Raw genomic sequence first — 27,776 nt, 5'->3', positions numbered from 1 at the left:
TCTCACATATGCAGTGAAGGCACAGCCGCTTTATTCACCAGTACACCTGCACGCTTCATGTTCACTGGAAACAACTGCATATGGAGGACAATTCAACAGGGACAGTGCTCCTGCCATATGTTAAAGCTACAGATGGAAGCACTCATCTCACTGAATCCCAGCCTACCTTTTGCAACACTAGAACTATGAAAATAGCAGCTCTTTTTGATTAAAACAGAAGTTTTCAAAGGTTGAGGACTAGAGCTCAGGTTCACTTCAGCAGCCCAGGGAAAACCCCTTTACACCGTACAGTAACAGAACAAGAGCAGTCAGGCCAGGCCCCTTGGCTGGCAAGAGCAATGTACCTTTCCACACCTTTGTGGAAAAAGTGTTTCAAAATGATGATTAAGCAAATTAAGCATAACTCAGATTTCACACTTACCCTTGCAGTGAAGTCCACAGCAGCACCCCGATTTAACAGCAATGTAGCTACGTTGATATTTCCATAGTGAGCAGCTATGTGGAGGGGAGTGAACCCACTCTGGAAAAACAAAACAAAACAAAACCAATAGATACTTATTTTTTTATATCTCATTGGTACTCCAAAATTTGTATCACATCACTGACAAAAGCTAGTAATAGGAGTCTGCTGCAAGTCACCATTCCAATTCTGTACTAGTTTTCACTCACTGATGTTTATTTATAGACTCTCAGAGAGCCTAAATAAAATCATATTGCTATGCAGGAGGGAAAAAAATTAACATAATTATTCTAGAAGACCAGAAGTAGCATAAAATTTTCAGTTATTCCAGAAAAACAACAACAAAACATTTGAGTAGTAAAGCAATGATCTGTCTTTCATAAGAAATTAATTTCTAACTAGAAATATCTAGTTGTTGTCGGTATTATGTCAGTCTTGCAAGTTAAATCTCTTAGAGATTCTCTGCAGAAGTTCAGATACAAGTCATTTAATGATACTTGCTAACTGTTTTTTATAAATTCAAAGTAGATGCAAATGAAAACAACATCAAAGACGATTTTAAACTATTAATATGGATTTTTTTTTTTTCCAAGGGTTAGTACCATAAAGATCAGTCTCCCACTGTGGGCAATCACACTGGGTTATGTTCAGACACCACAAGTTACCACCCTAATTAAAAGATGCCTTACTGATAAAATTACTTCAGCAACTTATTTTCATATTTAAGTAGTTTTACTTCCTTTTAAAATAATGCTAAAACATGCAGCAATTCCATCAGTCCTGCAAAGTATGAAACCTTATGGGAACTAGATGCATTTCTAAATTGTTAGCAAGCCATGCTAGCTGCCACTGCCTTGCTTTGGGAGTTTTGCAGATATAAAACCACTCTCAGATCATTCTATTTGCTGACACCATCAAGGTAAGTGTCATGCAGAAGCCTAAAACCAGACCTGGATGCACAACATGACAGGGTTGTCTGCAGCTCTTAACACATCTGATAAACATATACTCCATGAGAATCCCTGAAAACTCCGTCTTACATAATACGGATCTTTTATGATGGCAGTTAGTTCCCAAGAATGCTTACTCTTACTTTTAAACCCTAGTTTCAGCTGCAGAAAGCCCTGGTATCTAAACTACAGTCTTCTCTAGCACATGCTACTTCATTTCATCTAAAGCAGGTATCTATCCTATAAAAGGCGATGCAAAAAGGAAGAGGAAGAAATGATGCAGCAGCACTAAGTCATGGAGGAGTGATGATGCATATATATATTTATATATACCTCTGTTGTTCTATTCACCATCATCTAGGTTAACACATTTGGAAGCAAAGAGGGGGAAAAAATGAACGGTTAGTTCACCACTGGTGATATGGATGCAAAAAGCTTCATGATTGCTACGTGGCATGGCAGCTCAGATGACAGCACAATCGGCACACAAAGGAAGCTCAACTGAATGGAAGCTGAATGATCGAGTATTTTTAATGTTAATTGTTACATGTTTACCAAAGTTCTTAAAGTAGCAATTGCACAAACAACTAATCAAATGACTTAATTGTACAATACCTATAGTGGTGTACAACACCACTGCAGGAGTGGCTTTCATTCCCAGGAGAATAATTCTAATAATATTTTGCTTATCATTTTCCATTTGCAAAGTTTCTACAGGAGAAATTAACCCTGATTTAAACAAAAAGGAAATGGGGGAGAAAGAGGCAAAGGAAGCAAATGAAACGTTATTCTTAATCACACACTATAGGAGAAAGTTATGTGTAACGCTGCAGCAAAATACTTCACACTAAGGGAGATCTTCACTGGATGTAATACATGTGGTCAGCACTTAATAGCATCAAACCTTTTTTCTTTTTACAACTGACCTTTGACTCCACATCAGCATTGTGGTCGTTCTGCAGGAGCAGAGCCGCTGCCTTCGTATCATCCTTGCGAGCAGCGATGTGAAGGGCAGGAAGACGGACTTTTCCCTTCGTATCATTTTCAAGCAGCAGTGAAACCACCTGGTCATGACCTTGCTGCAAAGCCACGGCCAAAGGCGTAAAACCATCCTGCAACATACAATGGGGACTCTCAAGACATGTTCCAAGCTTTCCAGGGGGTGGAAAGGGGAAGGGAAGAGATCTCAGCATTGGTAGCAGTACTGGCTCAAATTCAAACATAAAGTGTAACATGGTGCAAATTAAAAGTACCCTGCAATGACACTGAAATTGGAGTAAAGTTTTGGCGAACTAAGTCCCAAATGCTCAAAACACCTTTCTGGCACTCCAGACTTAAACGTAAATTTATAAGACACACGCAAACAAAAATAGTAAATTATCATCCATTCCCCCCACAGCTACAGGTTATAATCTACATTTTTTAAGAAAAAAACACCCAACACTTCAGTTCTATCCTCTGATATATTTTATATGTGGATTTAATATATAATAATATTTGAATAGGAATACCACATACTCTCAATATACCAATTATTTTACTACAACTTCCATTCAGGAAAATTTATATAGATGTGGTGGACAATTCTCTTACAAACAGGAATTATGTCCTTTCAGACTAGCAAATAGCCAACCAAAGCAGTGCAGAATAAGAAATCTGAAAAACACAAGACTTTTAACAGATTTTGGAGTGGATTCCCCAAACACATGAAAAGTACAGTCTGAGATGTTTTTATAATTTTATTTTTATGGATTCTCAGAAAACTGAAGAATGAAAGAATTGCCATTTAGATTCCGCTCCTTCCTATTTAAGTGGCATTCCAATCCAGGAACACATTCAGCTTTGCCCAAGATAATGCCCATAAATCACTGTGCAAATTACTGTGCTCGGGATATTTATGTATTACATTTGACACTCAATCAATACACCCAAAGCTTATATTGCCAAACTTCATTACAGTTTAGTAGGTAAACGCCTTCTTTCACTTTTCTACTACTTCTGTCGTGGTGAAACTGTGTAAATGTGAAATAAAAGTGCAGCAAGGACACAGAAGCATGTAGATCCTCATACTATGTCAAAAATGCAGAGTTCAAGTGTTAACTTTTAACTTTTGGAACTAAAAGTAATGTTTTCAATAAGAAATTTATCTCTCTGGCTTACCAAACAAAGAGCGCCTCAATTTAGGAGGAGAAACAGGAGGAGTGCTGAAAAGGAGCATTTTTTCAAAATTTCGGAGGGGGAAAAAAAAAAGAAAAATCACTGAAATTCCTTGGGCTTTAACAAGCTTTTTTTTTTTTTCATGAATTGTTTTAAACTCATTTAAGTACAGCCTTCTCCTTTGCCTCCGGCTCACCATCTTCCAGCAGCAGGGCAGGGCTCTGGGTTGTGGTCCTGGTCCGTGAGCGGCTCCTGGGGTGAAACAACTGCGCAGCCTCAGACTGCAGGCACACAGCAGCACAGGGTGTGAAAAATACTGTGTAGCTCTGAAGGCCAAAAAACTCCATGAGCATCCCCACAAGAGGGCTCTGGCAATATAGCTACGGTGTACCTGCAGAAGCGGAGGCTCCTGTGACAGCTCACGCCTTAGTGACTTGGAGACATTTGCTTCCTGGTCTATTTATACAGTCAACAGCAGTGGCACAGTCAGCCACTTCACAAAGAAAAGTGGTTTAGCTCTCTACAATGTCTTTTCTCATTGGGCTTTCTCTTCTGCTAAAAATGCTGGTAAAATAATATAAAAAAAAATCCTAGGGACACATTTTCTCCTTTCCTTAGGGAAAAGGGAGTGGACAAAATGGGAGGGAGCACTTCATTTCAAACGCAGAACAGCTGCCATCCCCTATACCTCCAGTTTCCTAACTCTGACAATAGTTGCCCATCATTTCAGTGTGTGCAGAGATCACTGTACCACGGCCAAGCAAACTGCGACCAAGATTATTAGCACCGACAAGAACACGTTTCCACCACATGCTCTCTGAAGATGCCTACCCACAAAAAGCAACTGCAAGCATCATGATGTCAGCACTATAATTAGCAACTGCACTTTAAAACATAAGGCAAAACCCACTCAGATACAACAAAACAAAACCCCAAAAAACTAAAACCAATTTAAAGTAAATAGTTGGTTCTATTTTTTTATTTAGATTAAAACACTTTTGTTAAAGAGTTTTATTTTTAATGAATATTTAGCTAAGTGGCAATCGTTTAATAACAGTGTCTTTTGCACTTACAAAGATAAAGATAAATCAGATTTATATGAAAACTTGGACTAAGAGAAAATAAAAAAGCACCCATAAACAACTATCACAAACAAGTAAGGCAATAAAGACAACATTGTTTTGTAGTCTGGTATCTTCAAAGGAATTCTCCATGGATAAAATTAGATTGCACCTTATCATCAAGCTGAGTTGGAGAAAAGCTCAACCTAAACTGACATACAGTGCTCAAGGGAAAAACAATACTGAAGAAAAAGAACCAAGTACCCGTGTACAATTTAAAAAATTTCTATTTTCAGAAAATCATACAGTGGCAAGAATATTTTCAGAAGTCTAAATCTATTGTACATCTCTGGGGGTCCCATGACTTCTTTGTTTCCAAGTTTTTACAAAGAAATAGAAATTAGTGTTCTGAAAACTACAATTTTTCAATTAATTTTCCAGATTTAAAATACTTCATTTTGGTATATCTTGGCTTTCATATATTTAAGCATTTCCAGAAAGTAGTTTCTGATGCACATCTCTAGTTATAACTAATTTTTAGTGATTCTGAAAACACAATTTTGATCCATTAGTGATTCATTTTTTACAGTGCTGACTTCAGAAGAGAAGGTTCCATACATACATCATTATACAGTGATACTGTAAGGTATAATGATGCAATAAACTGATTTTTCATTTCATATTTTGCAAAAAGTAGGACTTTTTCAAATAAGCATTATTTCCTTCATGGAATCAGTTGAGATAGAGCAATCAGAATTTAATAAATATTAGAGAGAGCACATACTGAAATACCTTTTTTTTTTTTTTGGGTAGCAAAATCTTGCAATTAAGACAACTAAAAATTCATCAGATTAAAAACTTATCTCAATGCAGTACATTCAAGACTATTAATATGTCTGCTATTCTTTTTCCTTCCAGGTTGCCTTATTTGAGTTAGAAATACTTTTTAAAGCATGAAAAAAGTGTTCTTCTAGAAAGATCACAGAACACCTTCAAGGATGGACCTGGCATCTTCATGCTTGAAATTATCACTGCAAAATCAGATGTGGTAACTAGGTGCTACAGAGAGTGTATCAACATGGCAATAAATGCAGTTCAGAAAATACTCCAAGCACTAAGTAAGCCTGGGTTTTCCCTGATATCCCAGGGCTGGCTCCAAAGCATAGGTAAACAGTTGTTCTTGCTTTATGGTTGCCCTCCGCATTACTCAGTATTTTTAATGAAAGCACAGAGAACTTTTATATTATGCACACAGCTTCCCTGTTTGAGCACTTAACCTGAAAGATTACCAGTTATGACTAAGAACACATCTATTTTTAGAACTGTTTCTAGTTAAAGTCATTTTTTATTTTAGAAATGGCAAGAGATGGTTTAAATTGCTGAAAAGCCAATCTGTATTCATTAGCACACTTCGCAAAGAGAACTTTTTAGTGGTCTTTAATTTTGTATCTAAAAGACTAGTTTGATATAAGCTGGCAAGAATCACTGCTAAAGCACATTTTACTTCATTCATCAAGTGTGAAATTCAAACTTTTACCTCTGTGGCAAGGCTTTGACTGGCACCATTGTCAAGAAGAAACTTAACAACCTCCAGGTGGTTTTCTTGGGCTGCCATATACAGTGGAGTGAAACCATTCTGAAATAGGAAAACAAGAGTGTAAACACTCCACAAACATTTTATACATACCACAGATCTGCAAAACTTAGGTAGATTAGGAGGAAACCAAATAAACTGTGTGCTTACATGCCAGTTAATGGCATGATCTCCTCTGATTTAAATGAAGATATGAGAAGGGTAATATTATTTAGAAGGACACAGCGGAATCTTTCAGCTGACCAGATACAGTTCCCATAGCTAAGCGAGAATACTTCCTTTTACATGTGTTATGAAGTCAAACTAAAAACTAATCTGGACAGACCATTTGGTAGAGATGAGTTATGATTCCCAATAAATGCAGCCATAGCAATGGAAATGGAAAATGGGACAGGCAAATACAATACAAGTCTGTAGCAAAAGCAAGGGCAATGGCTTTTCAGAATACTTCCCAATTTTTTCTCTTCTCTCCATTAGCTTTGACTTCTCTTTCACTTGTGCTGGCTACTTACGCCTTTTGTCTCCTCAAAGAGCTGCTTTCTGAGCATAGCCTGCTTGTGGTCACTGAGCTACTTCATATTTCAGGCACCAGGAGATCTCAGGATTGTTGGTTCTCAGTAGTTTGAGACAGAGGTTTGTCAGTGTTTCCGACCACATTAGAACATTTCTCAAATTATGCTTAAGTGAGTGATTTCAATCAATGCAATACAAGTATTAGAGGCTGCAGAGCTTAACTCATTCTTTGGCTAGTGCTTTCCTCTTACAGTCAATGCTTTTGTCTTTGCCTTAACTCTATACAGGTCACAGCATTTCAGGAATTGAATTTTTGGGTACTAACATTAAGACAATGTATTTTTCCCTATTGTTCTATGCATTGCTGAAATTCACAGCTTTGACGTGACTCACAAAACCAAAACAGCAAAATGAAGTCATGAAACCTGTCCTGGGTTCAAGATACCGCTAAATGAATTTATAGATGTTGCTGATTTGCACCTGAAATTGCTTGGCTTTCATATGGCACTGCATATCCCTCAGTCCAACAGAATTGTGAACTACTGGTAAATACATTTTATAGTAACAACTTAAAACATCCATATACTATTAACTGAGCAGTTTGATACTGCTGAAGCAACCAAAGCAGCATCAGCAATAAGAACAACAATCCCTTTCTCCTCTGATCTATCATGATACATGTTTTTACCCTTCATACTCCAGCATTACTCTTTTGTCACACTCATCACTGCTAGATTTTCCCTGATCCCTTTCCTTATGGTACCAGCATGAGTGATGATACCATTAAACATTTTGGCCAGGAGGTCACTGAGGTTTTAGTGGGCTTTGTTAGGGCCCTGTCTTTCTTCTTACTATCTTCCAGATCTCATGTCATTGGGATTTCTATGAACCTCAGGCTTCTCTTAAGTAAACTTCACACAGAATCAGCTGCAATGGGGGCAGCAGCTTCCCTCTTCAACTGCTTCCTGCTAAGATCCCCCCAGACCTCTCGCTCTACCACACAGCACTTCTGGTGATTACTCCAGAGCATGGAGACAACAAGGAAGAAAGGAAATAAAAAATAAAATAGGAGGTAAGGGCTAGTTAAAAATAACAGGTAAAACAGAAAAGAGATTTCATCCGGCTTAAATAACAGAAAAGTTAAGGAAGTGCTTCCATATGACTGGGTTTGGCTGAGAGTATCAGCACTCTCACGTCTGCAATGTGGCCAGGGCAGACATTTCGGCAGGGCGGAAGACGCAGGGAGAGCAGCTCAGCAATTTGGCTAGAACAGTGACAAAGAACACTGACCGAGATTTTGCAGGAAACCAATGGAGCCAGAGATAAGCTGGGAAGAGTTTGGCCGTATATTTGCATCAAAGAAAAAACATTAACATGGGCTCTGGAGAGATGAAGTGAAACTGTAGCCTAAGACCTATAGCAGTGAATTTCAGCTGAGTTATAGTAGCTACGGTGAAAACAGCTGAGAGACATCTGACTGTCACAGCAATGGAGCAGAGTTGCATGGCACACGTCCAACACAGAGCACGCAGGAGAGTGCAGGTGACCTGAGGCCGAGCATGCAAGGTTCACTGGCAGCAGAGACAAATAGGAGGTCAGAAGAAAGGACAGTTGGAAAGGAAATGGCGTTAACTGGATGTTTGATCCAAGAGGAACTTTACCATCAACAAGACACTGAGCAGCTGTGAAGCCACATGTTTACAAGGCTTGCACAGGCTGCGAGGTCTGTTGCTGTTCCAGTATTTTGATAATTTGGTCTCTATTCGGGAAAGCATCACTACAAGCATAAAGCAGGCACTGAAGTCCTGCCGGAGCCAAAGCCTAAAGTTAGCAATGTGTTAATGCACTCTCCAGAACTAAGGCCTAACGGTTTAGTTACCATACAGTTAGAATTCTGCTTAATGAAAAACAAAGAAGCCAGAAAGCACTCGCTAAGGTACCTAATATGTCACATTACAGGTTATTATTATAGTGAACAGCAGAGTCTGGCATTTTTCCTTATCATTTCATGGCATACTCAATATCTATTTACTAACTCAGCTGGAAACAAAGATTAATTTTTTTAGTTTCAAACATTTGCATTTAGAAAGGAAGCAGGAAACACTTCCTAATTATTAGTTTCAGAAAATAATTAATAGGCAAAAATTCTCAGAACCAAGTATTATTAGCATTTGGAGGCAGAGCAGAAGCTTTTCTCCTATGTTAAATTATTGGAGGGTATTCAACATCCTTCCCCCCATACTTTGCTTTTTCTTCTCTTTAAAAAGGCGCTGAAATTGCCAGAGAGCCACAAGCCTAAAGAAAGTATTTTGTCTTCAATAGTAATAAATAGCCCTTGGAAGAGGTACAAAATTCAGACTCAGTAAAAAGTCCCTTTTTTTTTTTAAGGACAGGAAGATTTGGTTAAAGAAGGCCTTACATTGCTAACACTGGCACCGCCAGCAGGGTAGAGCTATTACCTTCAAGGGAAGAAGAGATAAAGTCAAATTCACAGAAAACAGGGTCAGCATCAAAAAGAAAAACAAAACAAAAAAATCTTTGGGTGGTCTCTCTGTGCGTATGCCAAATTCAGCAGAACTTTATTCTAAGCTATAGGAAGGCTCAAGTGATGCTCAGTGCCACGGACAAAGCTTGGTGTGGAATGGCCAATATACATGTCTCTTTAGCAAAGACATCAAAGGCATCCATAATGGAGGGGGGGAAGGGGAGAGAGGAGGAGGAGGAATAAATCTTTAATTCTCATATGTTAGCAAAATAAGGGTAACATGTGGCAAAACCTTAGGGTGCATGGACAATGCAGTTATATAAGATGTTTACAATCTCAGATTATTTTTAGTTTCAGGGCTGAATACACAAGTTCTCAAACACAAGCAGAAAAGATCCTTTCAAAGCCATCTTAATTTCTTTAACAGGAAAACCACCAGAAATATTTCTGCTTTTTTTTACTTCTTAACGGTCATGGAAGATACTACTTAAAACTACTTTCTGTTGTTGTTCTCTTTAAATTCAAATTATAAGGTGCCTGGAACCAAATATTGCTGTATCTAGCTAGTATAAAAGAGTAAGAAAGGAGAACTGAGTAGCCTATTTTCTTTGTCCAGGTGAAAGAAACATGAAATATAGATCACAAATAACTAACATTCTTGAAATAGGTTCTATTAAACATTTTGTTCATATTATTTGAGATACCATTAAAGAAAACCATGTTTCTTTAAAATGTACATCTTTTAATCTTTCTTTCTAACAAACATTAACAAACAAAATGTTTTTAACAAACATTTTCTATCATGCCTACATCTTTATAATAAGCAGGGAGAACAGGAATGGGGCAGGCATGCAGGGACACTTCCCATGGCACAGCCACCCGGCTTTCAAAAACCTGTGGTTTATACATTTTTTGAGGCAGAGTTTTTCTCTGTTTCATTTTGCTGCTTTGCTTTTAACACCAGCACTGTTTTCCCTTATTTCAAATTTTCTATAATTGACCTAAATATCCATTCAAAGGACTTCACTAAATTTAAAAACTCTGCATATGCTTGCGGTACCTCCTTGTACAAGGAAAGGGGATAAGCTCAATTAAGCCCGAGACATTGAATTATGTGAAACAGGATCCCTTTCATTTGAAGAAGTTCTCTCCCACCCTCCTGTTCTATCAGTATCTCTTCTGACTCTGTAACAATTAGCAGCTCATAGGACATTGGAGGGCAGATCTAAGGCTGAAGGGTAAATGCTTTGCTGTACTGCTTGTTACACAACCATTTCCAGTATCCTGCAAACACCCCTGGATGTGCCTCCACTTTCTTCATCTCCAGGGGTGTGCGTCTGTGTGGCTTCTGGACGACTTAAAACAGAGATGTTATTTCTATTCTTTCTCTGTTGGTGAATGAGATGGACAACTCAGAGTTAATCCCAACTGATGGTTGACATCCCCTGTGGGAAAAGACCTGAACACAACCTGGGATTTCACTGTGCTGTCATGCCTATGGGGGAAGACAAGACTTAATATATCCATGATGCCCCTTGGTACACTCTGACCACCTGCCGAGGGGTAGAGCAGAAGGGGGAGAGCTGGAAACATTTAAAGGTTTAATTGTATGTTGAGTTACAAGGTAGGAATGAACTCAGCACTACATTCACTAAAATGCCTGCTTCAGTAATGAAATGGCAGCTGTGTGTTTAAACTTTGTCCTTTCATCTGTTGTTGGTTACCTACGTGTGTGGAACAGCGAAAAAATAATGGGTTTTTTGTGTTAGCAGGATTACGTTCATCTTACTGACTCTATCAAACCCTATTTTCAAGAGCCAGCATTAATACAATGAGATCTACCAAATATACTTACTAATATTATGGTTTATAAGGGGAAAACAATTTTAATGTCAGCAGTTTTTGATAGTACCAAACAGAGAAATATTACTTTACCTGAGACTGTGCGTTGACATTGGCCCGATTTGTAACCAACACTTTGACTACTTCTGCTTGTCCAGCAAGGGATGCTATGTGCAATGCTGTGTTTCCTTTCTGAAAAGAGAAACAGTGATATCTGAAAAGAGTACAAAGCTTGAGCTTGAATACATGGCAATACTGTCAAGAACACATTCCACTTTAAAATATAGTATTTCTTGCAATAAAATACTCTTACTGAATACTGCTAATGGGTAAGTTATTCCAGAAGACGTGGACAGAAAGCAAGACAGGAATCCAGAATTTGTTCAGTAAATCTTATCACTAGTAACCTCTGACATTTACTATAATATAAAAGGTTTCTGTTAAACAATCGTTGAGACCACTCCACCAGTGGAAAGTGGGCCATTACTGCTGCATTATCTGTTATCAGTTGGCTGACACCTTGTGCCCATGCCGTTGGTGTGAACGAGGGAACAATTAGATAGGCCTGACTAACCTTTGTTGCTGCATCCACGCTGGCACCTCGCTGTATCAGTTCAGAGACAACTTCTACGTGCCCTTCTTTGGAAGCGAGATGGAGAGCATTCAACCCATTCTGATTAAAAAAAAGAAGGAAAAAAAGAAAAGCAATAGAAAAGATTGGCAAAGGTTTTCCAGATAGCAAACAACATATCAGGAGACAAATTATTATATCCCAGTGAGAGGACTGCTTCCAAAAATTATTCTTATGTAAACTTTACAAGAACTAGATTATAAGGAAAGAGTATGAATTAAGTCAGGATATACTAGCTCTGGGGTCTCAAGTTCTGTGTGCTGTCCCATTGATGCAGTAGGTATAGTCTGTTACAGTACCTCTTATTCCATACTGCTCGCTTCTTTAATTCTAAACAATGAAGATTTGTTGCTTAGAAATTAGGTAACTAACAGGTGTTGTGTTTGTAAGTGTGTGGAATTGTAACTAGTATAAACTGTGTATCCTAGAAGCATTGTTAGATTCTAGTGATAATTAACTTCGACTATGGAAACCATAAATAAAAGCGATCCAAGTATGGCTCGGGGACAAGTTGCAACCTTATAAGGAGAAGGAAGGACAAGTTCACAGAAAGTTCACTACCCTGCTGACCACCAGAGACCACCCGAGACCCTCAAGAAGACCCTAAAGGCTTTAGTGCGCATGTGTCTAGGATGATGTAATATTATAATTAGTTCCTGGAAACTTAATGAATATGTAAAAGAGAAATTTAAAATATGTATGAGAAGCATGGATATAAACAGAAAGGTGATTAGACCAGGTGTGCTTGATTTGTGGCAAGTCCACCGAGCACCCAGGCCTGAATAAAACAATATCTCTCCTGAGCGTGTGGAATTGGTTACTTGCACGCCGGGCACGAATCCGCTTTTCGGACAACACCATGATCTGATGTAACACAAATGGAATGAAAGATAATGTTAAATAGCACAACATTCTGCAATTGGAAGTGACATGATGTCTTGGTAAGGGGTAAAAATAAAAGTTTTAATTGGATAAAATATGTAAATATGGCTCATCAAAAACCACGTAAGTTATCACTGACATGAAGTGCAAATATAAAGACAGATTTGAGAAATAGTGAGAAAGGTATTTATCCAGCAAATTTGATCAAAATATTCTTCAACCTGATTTGAAATGTTGATGTCCACTCCACTTTTTAAGTAGTCGAGAGCCTTTTCCAAGTTGCCAGCTCGAGCAGCTCTCAAGTAACTTGCATTTGTGTCAGACTACAAGAAAAAAAGGAAAAATCCCATTAGAAATTACAGCACAGTACAAAAATATATTCCCTTGGCAAAGAAGTTACTAATGATACAACATATTGTATGTACATTTAACTAGACATGAAAGGATCCAAACTGCCTTATCAAATATGGGTCAAATCCTGCCCTCCTTGCTTATGCAGACTCCCAGTGGTGTAAATAGGCTGTCCGCCTGACTAGGCAGCACAAGATTTGACTTCATATATAAATGTGAATTATGCAGCACTGTCGAACATGCAAGGCTAGTAGACAGGGACACATCTGGTACCCAGCATGGAAGACAAACACGTTGAGGCTCAGGATAGGACTCCATGGAAACCACTCTGCTCTTTCCAAAAGTGCCACACCACCTTTAGTGTCCAAGCTGGACAGACCAGACCAGTACTGTGAGATCTTACATGACAGATTTTAAAAAATCCAAAATACTCAACACTGAAGGACTGGACTACCTGAATGAAAAAACATAGTTCTACAAATTAAGGCATTTAAAAATCTCATGTCTGATTACATTCTGTTTTATTTTCTCCATCCTTCCTCATTTTATGGCACATTTTATTTACAATATCTGTCCACATTCAGTGAAGTAGCCAGAAACCCCTAGGTACAGTGCCATTATCTAAACTGCATTTATCTTTTTTCAGATCTTGTTTTAAAGATAGCTGTGCAAATTTGCTTTATGATGATTTCAGCTTGAATGTAAGGATGGCAGAAAGGATGGTTAAGTCATGAAAGAGATCACTGAAAGTAATTCCCATCCCCCGAGGGTTTTAACAACAAGTTATGCAAATATCCACCAAGGACGGTTTAGATAATGCTGATCCTGCCTTGGAGCAAGTGCAATGAACTGGGCTAGCTTTCAAGAGGGACAAATCGTATAATCTAATGCAGGCTTCCCCTGGCATCTTGGGCAGTCAACACATTTTTTTGTGCCCTCTTTTCCATTAGTATAACAGGAATTGTCTTTTTTTTTTTCCTCAGTACCATTTCATCACAGGCTTACATCACCACAACTTTTAAGTGCTTTATGATCCTTTAAGGTTCTATCAGAGTGCAACAATTGCCTTTAGAGAAAAAAAATTAAAGGCAGCAACTGCTGAGAGAAATATAAAACACCCTGGCATCAAAGCTCAGTTACTTATCCAGTGCTTAAATTTTTTTTTTTTTCCATTCCCCATTTTCTGGATTTGCGATAGACTTTTCTCCTCTCCTGTCAATGCAGCCGCTGCAAACTGGATGTTCTGTGCAAACGTTGCTTCAAGTCCATCTGAAGTCCCCTTCATGTGCAGGATGAGGCAATCTTGGGCATAACGACAGCAAAATGGTAAGTGGGTATTAAGTCTGCTTTCTTCTTTGTACCAGTACAAGATACAAGACTATTTTACTAGTACTTTCAATACAACAAGCTCTCTCTTCCAAGGAGAGAACGATTACTTATGGACTCTTCATTTTCTCCTGAGTTTTACACACATGGCATTCCACTTTGTGATGGTAAATTACCAGCTTACAACCTTCCCTGCTCTTAATCATTATTCTCCAAGCACGCCATGCTGATCATTACAAATCAACTTCCGCAATGTGCTTCCAACAAAACAGCCCCCAAATATCAATGTTTAATTAGGGTCTATCAAAAACAAGGTGCTGCCACAAATTACATGGTCAGAACTGTAAAGACTATGGGGAAGAATAGCTGCCTTGAGAGGTGCAGTAAAACACTTCCATTTGGAAGATCATCTGAACTGTGCAATGCAGATTATTACAGGAGACAGGTCATTTTCTCAGTGCCTAGCAACAGCAGCCACTGGGGTAAAAAACAGGTCAGCATTTTATCAGCATTACCAAAGGTATGAGGGAGGACTTAATAGACCAGGAGCCCTTTTTGTCACAGTGTAATGGCATGTCTGTTTGGCACAGTCAGCAGGTGGATGATAATTAACGTCAGCTGTTTACAGCTGCTTCTGGGTGGGGAAGCAATGCACCAGAGAAGCTTGCTATGGAAACCCAGTTCCCGCCAGTCACATTAATGCACGCCAGACAAGAAACACTGCTCATACTCAGAAACATTTAAAACTTTCTATTTGCTCAAACATAAATGGGGGGGGGAATGGGGGGAACAGGCAGAAGGAGTGATAAAGAGGTGATATTCACATTAATAGCTAACTGCTGTTTCACTGTAGAGGGAGAGCAACGCCTATGTCTTTTAAGGACTTCTCTTGGAAGCGCTTGCTCCTTAATGGGAGGAAGGGCAAAGGTTAGGTCAGACTTGCAGCCTGGGGATATATAAAAGTGTTTCAAATCAAGCTAGCTCAGGTGCTGCTAAGTGATGCACAAATCTATTCCTGAAATCCCTCAAGCAAACAGCATGCCCTCCTCCTTTGCCAGTCACCACTCAAAACTCACTTCTTTTGCTCAAACTGTCCAGAAACTTCACTGACACCAGCAGCCAGGTTGCCACCCTGGGGCGGTGGGGTTCTGGGCACAGAGCCACACACACCCGACAGCCTGGACTCTTGCTACTCAGACAGGGACAGGCTCCCAGCACGAGGGCTACCGTACAGAAAAAGCAGCGCCGATACACGCAGGCAGTGCGATGACAACGAGGAAGCACACAGAGAAGCTGCCATTTAACAGCACGCCAGGGATAATGCAAACTTCCCACACTTCAGCGGATATGAGTTGGCACTTCCAGTTTCCACCTTATTGGTTTCCAGTTACTTGAATGTGATGTGAGCTAGCGTGTGAAACTGCATGAGCTGCCCTAGCAGCCAGGGTGTAACACATCCCTGTGCACTGAGAAAGGGGAAAACCCTTTTTTCTGACTTTGGCTAAAGCTCCCAAGCCCTCAGACTGGGTTAACTCCCCTCAGGTTGGTTAACTCACCCTTTCTGGGCCACCATGCACAGAAGTTTTGAGATTTGCACAGGGGGATAATAGGCTGAGGTTGTACAACTATGCAAAAAGTTCAGCGGGGCTTCTGGGATTCTCTCTATCCATTACGGTCTCTGCCATAAGCAGAAACAAGCAATAACATTAGAGAGAAAGGAGAGCCAACATCTTTGGAAACCAAAAGCAATTCCAGCCTCTCTGAAAGTAGCATCGCCAGCTTCTACTTTCCCTATAACTAAAGCATTACTTCAGACCTGCTTAGACTGAGAATAGTCTTACAAGCTTTTTCTACCTTGCAAAATGCCTTGAATACCATTGTTTTTCAGACATTCCACTTCCAAAACCCAGAAGAACCAATGAACGCTATCCAACTTTTACAAAAGCTAAGCATACGGGTCAGTAAAAATTGATCAAAAACATCAAACCAAAACTTTCACATTTCTGAACCTAAAATTTTCTCCACTTTACATTTCTATTTTAAGCCTAAATTCAATTTTTTTTTAAATACCACAATAGAAAAACATCATTTCCAATTGGCACTATTTTGTTTAAAACTAAGCCTCTTGGAGTCCCTGACAGAGCCTGTAATTGCCTATGTATTGCACAGACACAGCAGCATCAGAGTCTAGGCTGAAATCACTGAAGGATTTAAAAGATCAAACAAGTGTAACAATAATGTTAATAATTATTTATCTGGATTGCCATCATGCCTGGGAGCTCGTATAACAGACTGATCAAGGACCTGTTATATTAAATGCATTAAAAAACACTGTAGGGGAAAAAAGGATTTTAGGTTTCCAACCATCGGTCAGGGCACCGGTGCAGGTAAGTGCTCCTTCTGTGGTAACTATTCTCAATGTACCCACTTCCACCTTCCATGCTAGCTGGCATTCGAAAGACGAACCCCACACAGCCAGCATGTCTACAGGACATTCCCTTAACAGACCTATAAAAATTTTCTCCACTCCTAATTACTCAAACCTCAGTATTCCTGAGAGAGGCGTTCCGTATGCTAGCAAATCTATTCAGATCCCTTCCTCTTTTTTTTTTTTTTTGTAATCAATTCCAACATGAAATGAAGATGAAAATTGGCTTTTGATTCTCCACTGTCCTGACAAATATCAAGAGAACAACTGGCATGGGACTACATCAAAGCACCCTGAATCTTAGATGTTCTTGCAGTCAGCCACAAAGATTGCAGCCTTTCCTGTGAGTTTGCACAAGATTCCTGTTGTCAGGCTGTGTCCCTGAAGCTTTTCCCTGCTGTGTTTCCAGGGGATGCTACCTTTTCAATCTCTATATCCAGACTCAAATAAAAAAAATCAAGATTCTTACAAGTGTTTTAATTCTTGGAAAGATAGACCTCAGATCCTGGGCACAGTGTTTAGTTCTGGAATAGCTATTCAGACCGTATTTCATAAACAGTTGATTTATGAGAGTACCAGTACTGATGCGTGCATAAAATCAAGCTTTTTCTTTACAGATGGCACAACTTCTCCTCCCTCCCCCCGTACTTTCTTGGAAGAAAAAGGGACTATTTCTAGTTTTAAGAAATGCATAAATGCAGATGACTGGCTAATGAATGCAGTTTTTATGCAATGTGTATTTCTTTTCAATTTGTGTATTCCCCTTTAAGGTACTATGCTATAAAAATTCAATTCTCTAATGTAAAGCAGGCTGATGAGCTTGCAGACTGCGGGCTGCCTCAGCCCACAACAGGTTTTCCAGTCCGGAGCTCATTTCAATAGCCTTCGTCCCAGAGGCATCTCTGGAAAGGGCGGAGGCTTGATAAGCCATGCTGGTAGCAGTTGTCTGTTTCCCAACCTTCTTTACCCTAAGGTCCTCTAGTCCTGCCATATGGTGGATGGCAGAGCCTGTGATGCACAGAGGTAAGACCTGAGCACCGTTTCCCCATTTTGAGGAAAAGCTACCTGAGTTAAAAACATTTCTATTACAGAAAAGACTGACTCCTAAGTCACTTGGATATTATCTTAAGCCTCCATTTTAAAACAGAAAATGCTGATGCTGACTCAACGCTAGCAAATACATAGTCATTATCTTTTTCTCCAAGTGCTCCCAGTGAAGTAAGAGACTATTTAGTATGAGTAAAGACAAAAACTATGACGAAATTTGCACTGACTACCAACCCAGGGTCTGGCCTGGCTTTTCCATGGGACTAGAGAGGGTCCTCTCAGAAAACGGAGAATATGTATTATTTAGTGAACCCTCAAAAGTGCAAAGCCATTATTTTCAACGTGCACAGGCCCCCTCCCATACTGATGGTATTTTTATTACGCTTGTCTCTCTCTCCTTTGTGTTCTGCTTACAGTGGCTTCTTTTTCAGATTAAAAATCCAGTCTTTTCTTCACATTGGAAGCAGGGTTTTGTTTTTCACTCCATCTTTAACAGTAGCTGTTGTGAAGGGAAACCCCCAGCAGGTTCCCATTGTGTCGGAGCAGGATGCATTCTGGCTTGAGTCCCAACTAAAAGATGCTAACCATGCCTAACATTTGTTGTGGGGGGAGGTAACGACCTCATTTTAAGGGATGAACTTATGTTACTTCCATTTGGAAATGTGCTCAACAAAACTAGTCTTGCAGCAGCATGAGATGATCTGAGGACACAGATTATAACATTTTTGCTCACTTCGGTAAGGGTGGGCTTACTGCAACTGATGGCATTTTTTTAGCAGTAAGGCTCAACTCTGATGGGCACTAAGCGCTATGCTGGGAATTGGAAGTCCTTGGCATTTCTTAGATTTTGCTCCCATGTTAATTTAGAATGTTCCTCCAAGCAAATATGTTACACTCACTTGGTAAGGGATAAAATTTTATTTCAAATAAACTATACTGGCCAGTTAACAGCAATGTCTAACGAAAGGGGGCTGGTTGCACTGGATGAGATCATCTTTGTGCAGAGAACTATGGGTGTACTCATGCTTTACATACCATACTACCATAGGTGTTTTCTTCTGATAAGAATGTGACAGCCTGGGGCCAACTGCTACCTGCAATTCTGCTGTTAATTATCCTTCGGAGAGATGCTTTTGGGATCACAGCCCTAAACAAAACCACAAGGCAACAGGAAAAGCTCCATTCCTACTGCCTGACAATTCAAAGGAAACATCTTTCGGCTAGGGAAGGCCAGCTATTTTGAATATGATTGCAGAATGAGAAATAATTTAATTATTGGTCAAAACCCAAACAAATCCTTCCAATTGTTTCCCCTATCATGCAACTTAATCATCAACTTTGATCATATTATTGTATTGTGCATGATAAAGTAACACAAAATATTACACCATTTGGAATGTCTCCATAACTGGCCCTATTCTAACTATCTAACTATGATACGTTTTCCACAAGTTAAAAACTACATTGGTTTCAGGCTGCATGAAACTCCTCTTCTTGGTCACACCAGTGGAGACTAAAACACCACATATTTCTGCAAATATTGTATGTGAATCTATAATCAGCTGTATTTGCAACATCTGAGGCTCTATCCCTTTACAGTTTGTCAATTTTAACATGCTTGTAGAGAAAATAAAACATTTCCTGAAAATCACACATTTAAGCAGAGTGGAAAATGCATTTTAGATTCAGCTCCTTCCTTCTAGAAATCCTTGACCAAACCAAGAAAACATCCAAGCAAACAAATAAGCCTCTGTCCTTGCTAGACCACAAGACAAGGTAAGTCTCTGATGTGCAGGTTTAGAATATACCATTTTCAAGATCACTACCACTCTACCCCGTTAGAGTCTGTCTTGGCAAAATGCTGAACCTGTGCTCACTGTTACCACTGAAAATGAGCCACCTGTATTGGAGTGGAAGACGGTTGAAAAGGACCCAGAGCCTGAAATGTTAAGGTGGTACATACAAGAATATTTCACAGCTACCAGTACAAGAAGTGTTTATCACTGCCTTTAACAGCATCAAGAGGTCTAGAGTGAGTTGTTTGCTTGCAATGACAAACATCTCCTGTGAAGCTATGGTGCAGCTTTCTTACTGTGTAAGTTGCTTAGACTTTACGCGTTACTATAAATCCAGTCAATCCTGTGACTTACAATGCAACTAATCCAGCCCTGGGTGTCTTTAATGCCTGAGTGATTGCTTCCTAAGAAAGTTCAAGCAGAAGATAGAAATTAAAAGTAGCTGTTATTCTTTTGATTTTCTACAAAGAGCAAAGGGAGTTGTGATTTCCAAGGCACAAAAGACACATACAGAGCTACATGGGAAACCCTTGCCTAACATCCACATGTAACATGTATAACATCCAAGTTGAAAATGCCCCTAAAGCTGTCATCTCCGTATTATTTACTTGTCACCACAGATATCCAACAAATGCAGAATGATTTAACCGCAATTGTAACAAGATTAACATCTGACAACCCAACAGAAAACACCTGAACTGAGATCAAACCCATCCCTCGGGGACAATGTTCCGATACGAGACGAGAGTCTACACAACTTCCAACACTCTCTGTCAGTTTACACAGATGAGGTTTTGAGATTTTGAAACACAAGTTTGATGTGTCAGCTTCACCTAAAGAATTTATGAAAACAATTACTAGTATGAATGTGTTAAACTAGTAACACCAAAAGCAAGATCCTAATTTTCCAGGGCTACAAAATCAATGTACATCTGCAGGACACACACAATCTTTCTAAGTATGCATGAACAACAAATCACAAGAATTATTTTCTTTTAACGGGAAAATAAGAATCCTTTCACACTGACTTTTCAGCTATCAGACTGCCCTGTATGAAAAGATAAACTTGAATGACAAGGTAAATTGTGACACACACTGTTCAAGATCCCAAAACCAGTAAAATCACTGGTTTCACCAGTGTATCACTGTACTCCATTAGAAGTGTGCAATGAGGCAAAGAACCAGGCCCTTTGTGACCAACTCACATGTATAATCAATGAAAAGGATCCGATACAGTTGAAGGCAAAAGATTTGAGCATCTAAAATTCAAGATTCATTCTCCAGGCTGACAGCCTCAACTTCTAGAAGTTTATTTCAAACTCTGGAAAGAAACTCCTGAGCCTGTAATGACTCATCTCTCACTCTCTAAAGTTTTCCTATCATACACTTACAAGTGAAAAATAAATCTGTGGCTTTCATAACTGCTACCACAGTCACAAAGAGCTAGAGAAGGGCTGGATATGCTTCAAGGGTTTCTTCTTATGTTTATATTCACCTGAAGATAATAACTCTCCTCTATGTCAAGCTAGATGAGATGCCATTGATCTACTCCCTGCTATTTTTCTCTCAGAAACTGACTACCCAATGAGCACGGAGATAATTTCAGCACATCTCGGGCTCAAATTTAAAGCCATTTTCATGCCAAAGTCACATTCTTCAGATCACTGCAAGAATTATATCAGTCGGTCCACCTCCTGTTCTCTGCGTGCATCTGATTTTAGAATCAGGATCCAAAAAGGAGAGGAAAAAAATTCATCAATCCTCTTCAAAACATTTTTAAAGCATATTTATTTGTCTATAATTTCAGATGGGAAAAAAAATCAGTATGAACCTAAATCAGATAATACTGCTCATTTTAGAGAGGGAGATTTTATTCAGTCAAAACAACCTCACTACGAAAATATTATGTAAATATGCTTCAATCAGATGTGGTGAACTGGAAGTTACTGGTAATAAAGTGGAGCAAACTGCATGTCAGTAGACGCGTAATGCACACAAATATTCCCTAAAAATACTGTAGTAAACAAGCTATAGGAACTACAGACAAGCTGCATAACCTCTTCTGTAGCTAGACAACCTATTAAGAGCTTTCAGTACAATGAAGTCAGAAGTTTCCTGCTCTCTTTCTGCCTTTCCACTTTATGCCTGTTTTTGAATGCCTCTCTCATTCAAAACCAAAATAATTCTGCCTTGGAAGTTTGAACATCATTAAATTGAAAGATTGTTTTAGGTAAACTAGTCAAGTCGTTTCTGAGATGGCAAAAATATATGCAGAAACACAATTTACACTGCAAGTACTGCAAAACCCACACGTGAAGTCAGAAGTTTCCTGCTCTCTTTCTGCCTTTCCACTTTATGCCTGTTTTTGAATGCCTCTCTCATTCAAAACCAAAATAATTCTGCCTTGGAAGTTTGAACATCATTAAATTGAAAGATTGTTTTAGGTAAACTAGTCAAGTCGTTTCTGAGGTGGCAAAAATATATGCAGAAACACAACAATTTACACTGCAAGTACTGCAAATCCCACACGTATTTAAAGTTTACACTTTTGTAGGCTTAAGAGGCATTTGAATGGCTAGTTTTAAAGCTATCTACTAGATTTGTAAATTTTTTGACACATTGTTCAGGATTCTTGCAGGACTTAGAAACCTTTATCAGTTTATATGTGCCAAAGTATAGGTTTCCGAGCAGGGGTTATGACCTTTGTCAGAAGCAAAGAACCTCTTTCAATTTACACATCTGAATACCTTGTTGAAGAGAGTCTCTGGCTGGAAAAGCCCATGTAGCCTATGTGGCAGATTCAGAATCTGAAGGGTCAGTGGAAATTATCTCAAGATCTTACAGGTACTAAGCGGACTCCTGGGGCAAGATTTGCAACACAGCCATAAACCTGGTAACAGTCAGTTCTGCAGGGCTGGTTAGAGGCATCACATGAGCTTTGTCGTAACAGTTTAGGTTAGGAGAGCTTGTAACATTTACAGAACAATCTGTCCTGACACCTCTTTGTAGAAATGCTGTGAAATATATATGCCCTGCTACAACGAGAAAGAATCAATGGAACCAATAAACCAAAGGATTCAAACATGTCCCTAGAGCCAGAGACTGGCTGAGGTAGTTTTGGTTGTTCAGGAGGAGAAAAACCTAGCTAGCACTTCACAAACTCATGAGGGCAATTGCACACAGGAGAGTTAAGAGCTCGCAAATGCAGGAGCTGAGCAACCTGCCAGGAGACAATTTTAAATGCGATTGGAGAGGTATGAGACCTATTGGAGAATACTGCAGTGAATACTCTGGGCTATGTTGGCTTGGTCATGTTCTTCTACAGGAGCTGAATTTCCCTGCTGCCATATCTTGTTTTCCATTTGATTCTGCTGTCGTGGATATGACCCAGCAACTCCAGATCCATTCTGTAATTCACTGCATTACTATAAACCACAAAGGCAAGGCAAAGCAAACCAGAGAAGGTGTTACGCACACTGCTGTTTGTTACTGTTAGAAACATTGAGGAAAACTTGTCTTCTTTCTCCTGGACATGATGCCATATGATGTGGACAACAGAGCAGTGACGCTGGACGCAGGATAGCCACCACCCTCCACATTTCCCAGCTTTTCCTTTCTCCTCCTCCTCTGTGATTAAACACTGACATTCACTGTTACGAATTTATGAAATGGCATGGAAAGTTCTGTGAAAGCATTTATTGAGGCCATCTAGATAAAATGTATTCGATGGTGTACACAGCAAATGTAAATTAGTTTATAAAGTGTTTTGTTCCTCACTCCACATATTCCATAGTTGAGGATTTGCTCAGATTCCAATGGGAAAATTGCTTTTCCCAGCCCAAGCACCAAAATCTGTGAGCAAAAACTACAAACCAGACCCCTACAATTGTTATCAGAAGTTTTAAACTAGACTCAAGTTAAATACACAATTCTGTTTTGAAACAGGAGAAGGAGTCTAAACCACCATGGGGGCAAGGCTAGGATCAGGATTTACAGGTACGAACAGGATGAAAACAATAAAAGTGAGAACAGTCTTAGCTGTATGGCATCTTTGAGATGAACGGGGGGGGAGGGGAAGAAAACATAACATAGCTCAGTTTTATTCTTAAAGTGAAAAGAAATTACCAAATATAAAGATAAATCACTGCAAATTAGATGGTGCCATTTTTGCACAATCACTGTGCAGTTACAGAACTGAACTAGTATTTTTCTGGCTTTCAAATCCATGGTGCACTAGAGAGTTGGAATTCTGTAGAAGAATCCTGATGGTCTGAATGTCATGGGAGGGACTTCTAATTTTTTGACAAAAATAAAAACAACAGAACTATTTGAACATTTTACTTTACCTTAACCAGACTTCATATTTTCTTTTCATCTGAAAATTACCACTGTTTCCTAGCATCAGAATAAAGTATGTTTGGAAAACACATCATTAATCGAAGAAAAGAATATTTCACTGAAGAATTAATGCTTTTCAAACTGGGCTAAAAGACTTTATCTTTACTATTTTAATAAACACAGATTTAGAATTAGTTGTTAGTTTAACCATTAAAGTGAAGATCAGTTTATTATATGCTTACAGAAATAAGTTATGGCCAACAATACTGCCTACTAGCCCTATACACTCATCTCCCCTAGCGTTTGATGATAGAATAAGCCATTACTATACAATGTTAATTAAAGTATTACTTCTGAATAGCAAATCTACAGGATAAACATGCAGTGAAGTAGAGCTTGTTTCTCCCTTACACCTAAAACATACATGGCAACCCAGAGTAGACTTAGATATGTATGGAATGAGAATCAGAATTCACCATAAACAACATCAGCAAGAAAAAACTTACAAAACAAATATATACTGTCCCCCTTCTCCATCGCTCAAATCCATTTCAAGTAGCTACTACACCTTCAATAAACAATGTATATACTAACAGAAAGATTAGTTTCTATGCAACTTCTAACAAAACCCTGTAAAGCAAGAGTAAATACCATTCCGTTGCAATACAGAAGGGCAGAGCGTACCACAGACCAGCACATTGCCAACGCCATGGCTCGATGGCAGCGAGATTTTCAGTTCGCTCTACTCTCCAAACTGTTGCACACAGAAACTAACAGGACTGCAACAAGTTCTGTACTACTGGGGCTCATATAAAGCATTAGCAAAGATCTTTATCACCCTGAAGATTTATATTATTGTGCTAAAAAACCAGAAGAGAGTAAATAATATTTTTAGGATTGAAAAAAAAGAATTTAATCAAGTACCATAAAAACATCTGAATCTAAAAAAACCTTCTCCTACAATAAATTGTTTCACAAAGAAAATCTCCTAAATAAATGTTTTCATAGTTTTGAAATTACTGGTAGAAATGAATTTACAAAGAAGAATAGCGTCACCAGAAAACAACCAGAGTTTTTAACAGGGAACAACAACCCAGTCCTGTGTTGACAGCAAGTGAACAACAACGTACGCATTTAAGAGAACTCACTGCAATATTTTTTCAGAGCACAAAACTATTGCTGACATGGAAATTAGCTAGTAAACTACCAGGTGCTACCATCGGTAATATCTCTAACTAAAAAAATACTGCCATTAATTGACACTTCCACAAAGCTTGGCACTCATCAATATTAATAACACGATACCACACTTTTCCTGGGAACCCGCTATTTTAATTCTTCAGTAAAGCAACCTGAAGAGCAATTGTTTTAACTTTATTTTTTTTTAACTGATGTGAATAACTCAAGCTATGAAGAACCTCAGAGCCTAGTTCACAGAGTAGAGGGATGTCATTTCACAGCAGCTTACTCACTTGAGGAATTTTTAAATCCCACAGGGAGCACCTTGGAGGTCACTGGGACTATCCCTGAGAGTAAGAGTGATATGGGTGCCTCCTTACAGGTCACTACTAGCATAGTAGCAGCAGGCTCCTTTTGGAGTTTAATTGACCTATGGATTGTCAGTAGAAGAGGTGTGTTATTTGATAAATACACCTTAAAAGCATAGATTTCAGTTAACTTTTTTCAAAATATGCAAGATTTACTAAAATATTTCAGTGAACAACATTGTTACGTTTATCTAGGTTACTTAAGGCCCTGATCACGGAACAAAACATTACAAAACATTTCTGCAATTTTAATCAGCTGCTTCTACAGAGTGTCCTGAACAGAACGTAGCCATCGGTAAGGAGAGAGAGAACAAATAATTCCATATACCACTTGACTGCCGCCTCAGCCTATACTGTAATCCAACTGTCAGAACACAAAATATACCAAACAAGCCAAAACATACCTCTTTCCTATATCCAGCTTTGTCTCATACAATCAAAGACTTAAAACACTAATACAAGAAACTCCATATGCAGATTTCACTCTTATGTCAGAATCCACAAATGCTTACTTGTTCTGGAAAGCATTCTCCCTCTTCCACTGCCATTTTCTGTGGCCAGATATGAAACCTGATGACTCAATTAGTTAACACTTTGGACACTGCACCATTGCTGAAAATAGCAGCCTCAGGAAGTGGTTTTCTTTTTTTCTTTTTTTTTCTTTTTTTTTTTTTTAAAAGCACAGTCACTTGTTAGACTTCCCTTGGCTATTTAAATGGCAAAGGACAAGTGATTATAAGACTATTAAGTTAGTAACGGAGCGTGTCCCAGGATTCCTGGCTCACTTACCATATTTGCTGCCTCCAATCATTCCCCGTGTATGTAATCATGATCTGTGGAATACCCAAAATAGCTGCAGCATCAGCTGATCAGAAAACCACCGCTGCTTGGAATCACTCATGAAACAGGCTTTTGTCATTCTGCTTATCAGCTCTTTCTAATGCAGACTACTTTGAACTATTTCTAAAGGCAACAATAACATCATTTTACACTCTGTGTGTTTTGAATACCACATATGCCTGCCTCCTACTCCATGGTAATTTTATATTTATTCAGATTTTCTGATGACTAATTATAATAGATTTGTGTCGTTGGTTCTAGAGACTATTTTCCTGAACTAAAAGGCTGCTCTCTGTATACTTCAAGTTTCTAAACTAGAGAGATTAAAAGCAGTACCAGGAGAAAAATCATTTTGCTTCAGAGGGAAGCCCAGAGAGAGGTTTGCTATTTCAGTAAAGCAGATCTCTTCCTTTTCAATGGAAGTTATTGTTTTTTGCAGGAATTTTCTGCATACTTCCCTACAGTTACTTACATTAGGAGTGGGTTTAAAGAATGTCCACATTCTGAGAAAGGGAATATTGAACTCTCTTCAATTCATCACAAGCACCTGCACTGCATGCACTGCGCTTGCCTGTTACACATCTCACCTCACGCATGCGAGCTGCGCATGGATATTCACTGGTACAGAAGAACAACAAAGACTAAGAGGAGGGAGAAAAAAAAAAAATCAAGGTCTAATATTTTTGTCAGACAGGATATGCCCAATGTCTCATTCTATGAAAGGAAATAATGTATATGTAAAATATTACAAGGATAATTTCAAATTTTCAAGAAATATTTCTCTATGTTTGCATCAACTAGAGCCCAGTCACCAGGTAGTAGCTCCATGCTCTTGGATTATAATGCAGAACTTGTTGATAATTATCTATGTAAAATCTTTCAGAAGGTGCAAAATTTGAAGCTCAATGTATCACTAAATAAATATTGTAGGCCAAGCACCCAGGTGATCTAGCTTGAAATGACTTCATTAATGTCAGTGACAATGCACTCTATTAACAACTACTCTGCTTCTGCACATTTTTGCTTATGGCATTATAGTATCTATGACTAAGACCCACTTCTGCCGCTGACTAAATACAGAGAAGCTAATAGCTGTCTACAGGGGCGGAGGAGCCTTCCACCTCAATTTAAATTCAAGATGATGACCAAGTCAGTTTAAATGTATTTACCTCACTGACGTATCTGCGCAGAGCTCCCTGTAGCAGAGATTTCAGTCATCTGCACCGCAGTTACCTCAGCAATGTCGTTGTTGCAAGCTGCCACAACAACACATAGTATCCTGAAATATTCAATTTCTAAAGCTGAATTTTGATTTAGCATTACTCTTTGTTTTGAGGACTGAGAACTATTATTTCAAAATAATAAAAGGAAACCTCCCAGTTCTAGAAACCCAAGAGCACAGGGTTACTATCCAGTGACTGAGTTTTTGTTTCTAACTGAAGAGGGGTTGGCTCTGAATAAGTACTAGGTGCCTAAATACCCTTCTTCTGCCTTTGAAAAGATGCTTGAGAACAAGGAGAAAGGAAAT

At 38.9% G+C, this 27,776-nt stretch overlaps 1 protein-coding gene across 1 annotated transcript; it reads right to left on the bottom strand.

Moving 5' to 3' along the window:
* Nucleotides 1–344: 344 nt before the first annotated feature.
* On the bottom strand, nucleotides 345–12,898 carry LOC104076815 (ankyrin-3-like; the record flags this gene model as incomplete). Its single annotated transcript, XM_009577819.1, has 6 exons — nucleotides 345–520; nucleotides 2,337–2,522; nucleotides 6,166–6,264; nucleotides 11,156–11,254; nucleotides 11,637–11,735; nucleotides 12,797–12,898. Coding segments are annotated over 6 exons (761 nt in total), but the record flags the coding sequence as incomplete, so codon positions are not given.
* Nucleotides 12,899–27,776: the final 14,878 nt, after the last annotated feature.

This window comes from Fulmarus glacialis, unplaced genomic scaffold (assembly GCF_000690835.1).
Source record: "Fulmarus glacialis isolate BGI_N327 unplaced genomic scaffold, ASM69083v1 scaffold8065, whole genome shotgun sequence".
Classification (NCBI taxonomy): domain Eukaryota; kingdom Metazoa; phylum Chordata; class Aves; order Procellariiformes; family Procellariidae; genus Fulmarus; species Fulmarus glacialis.
This window is presented reverse-complemented; position numbering and strand designations above follow the sequence as displayed.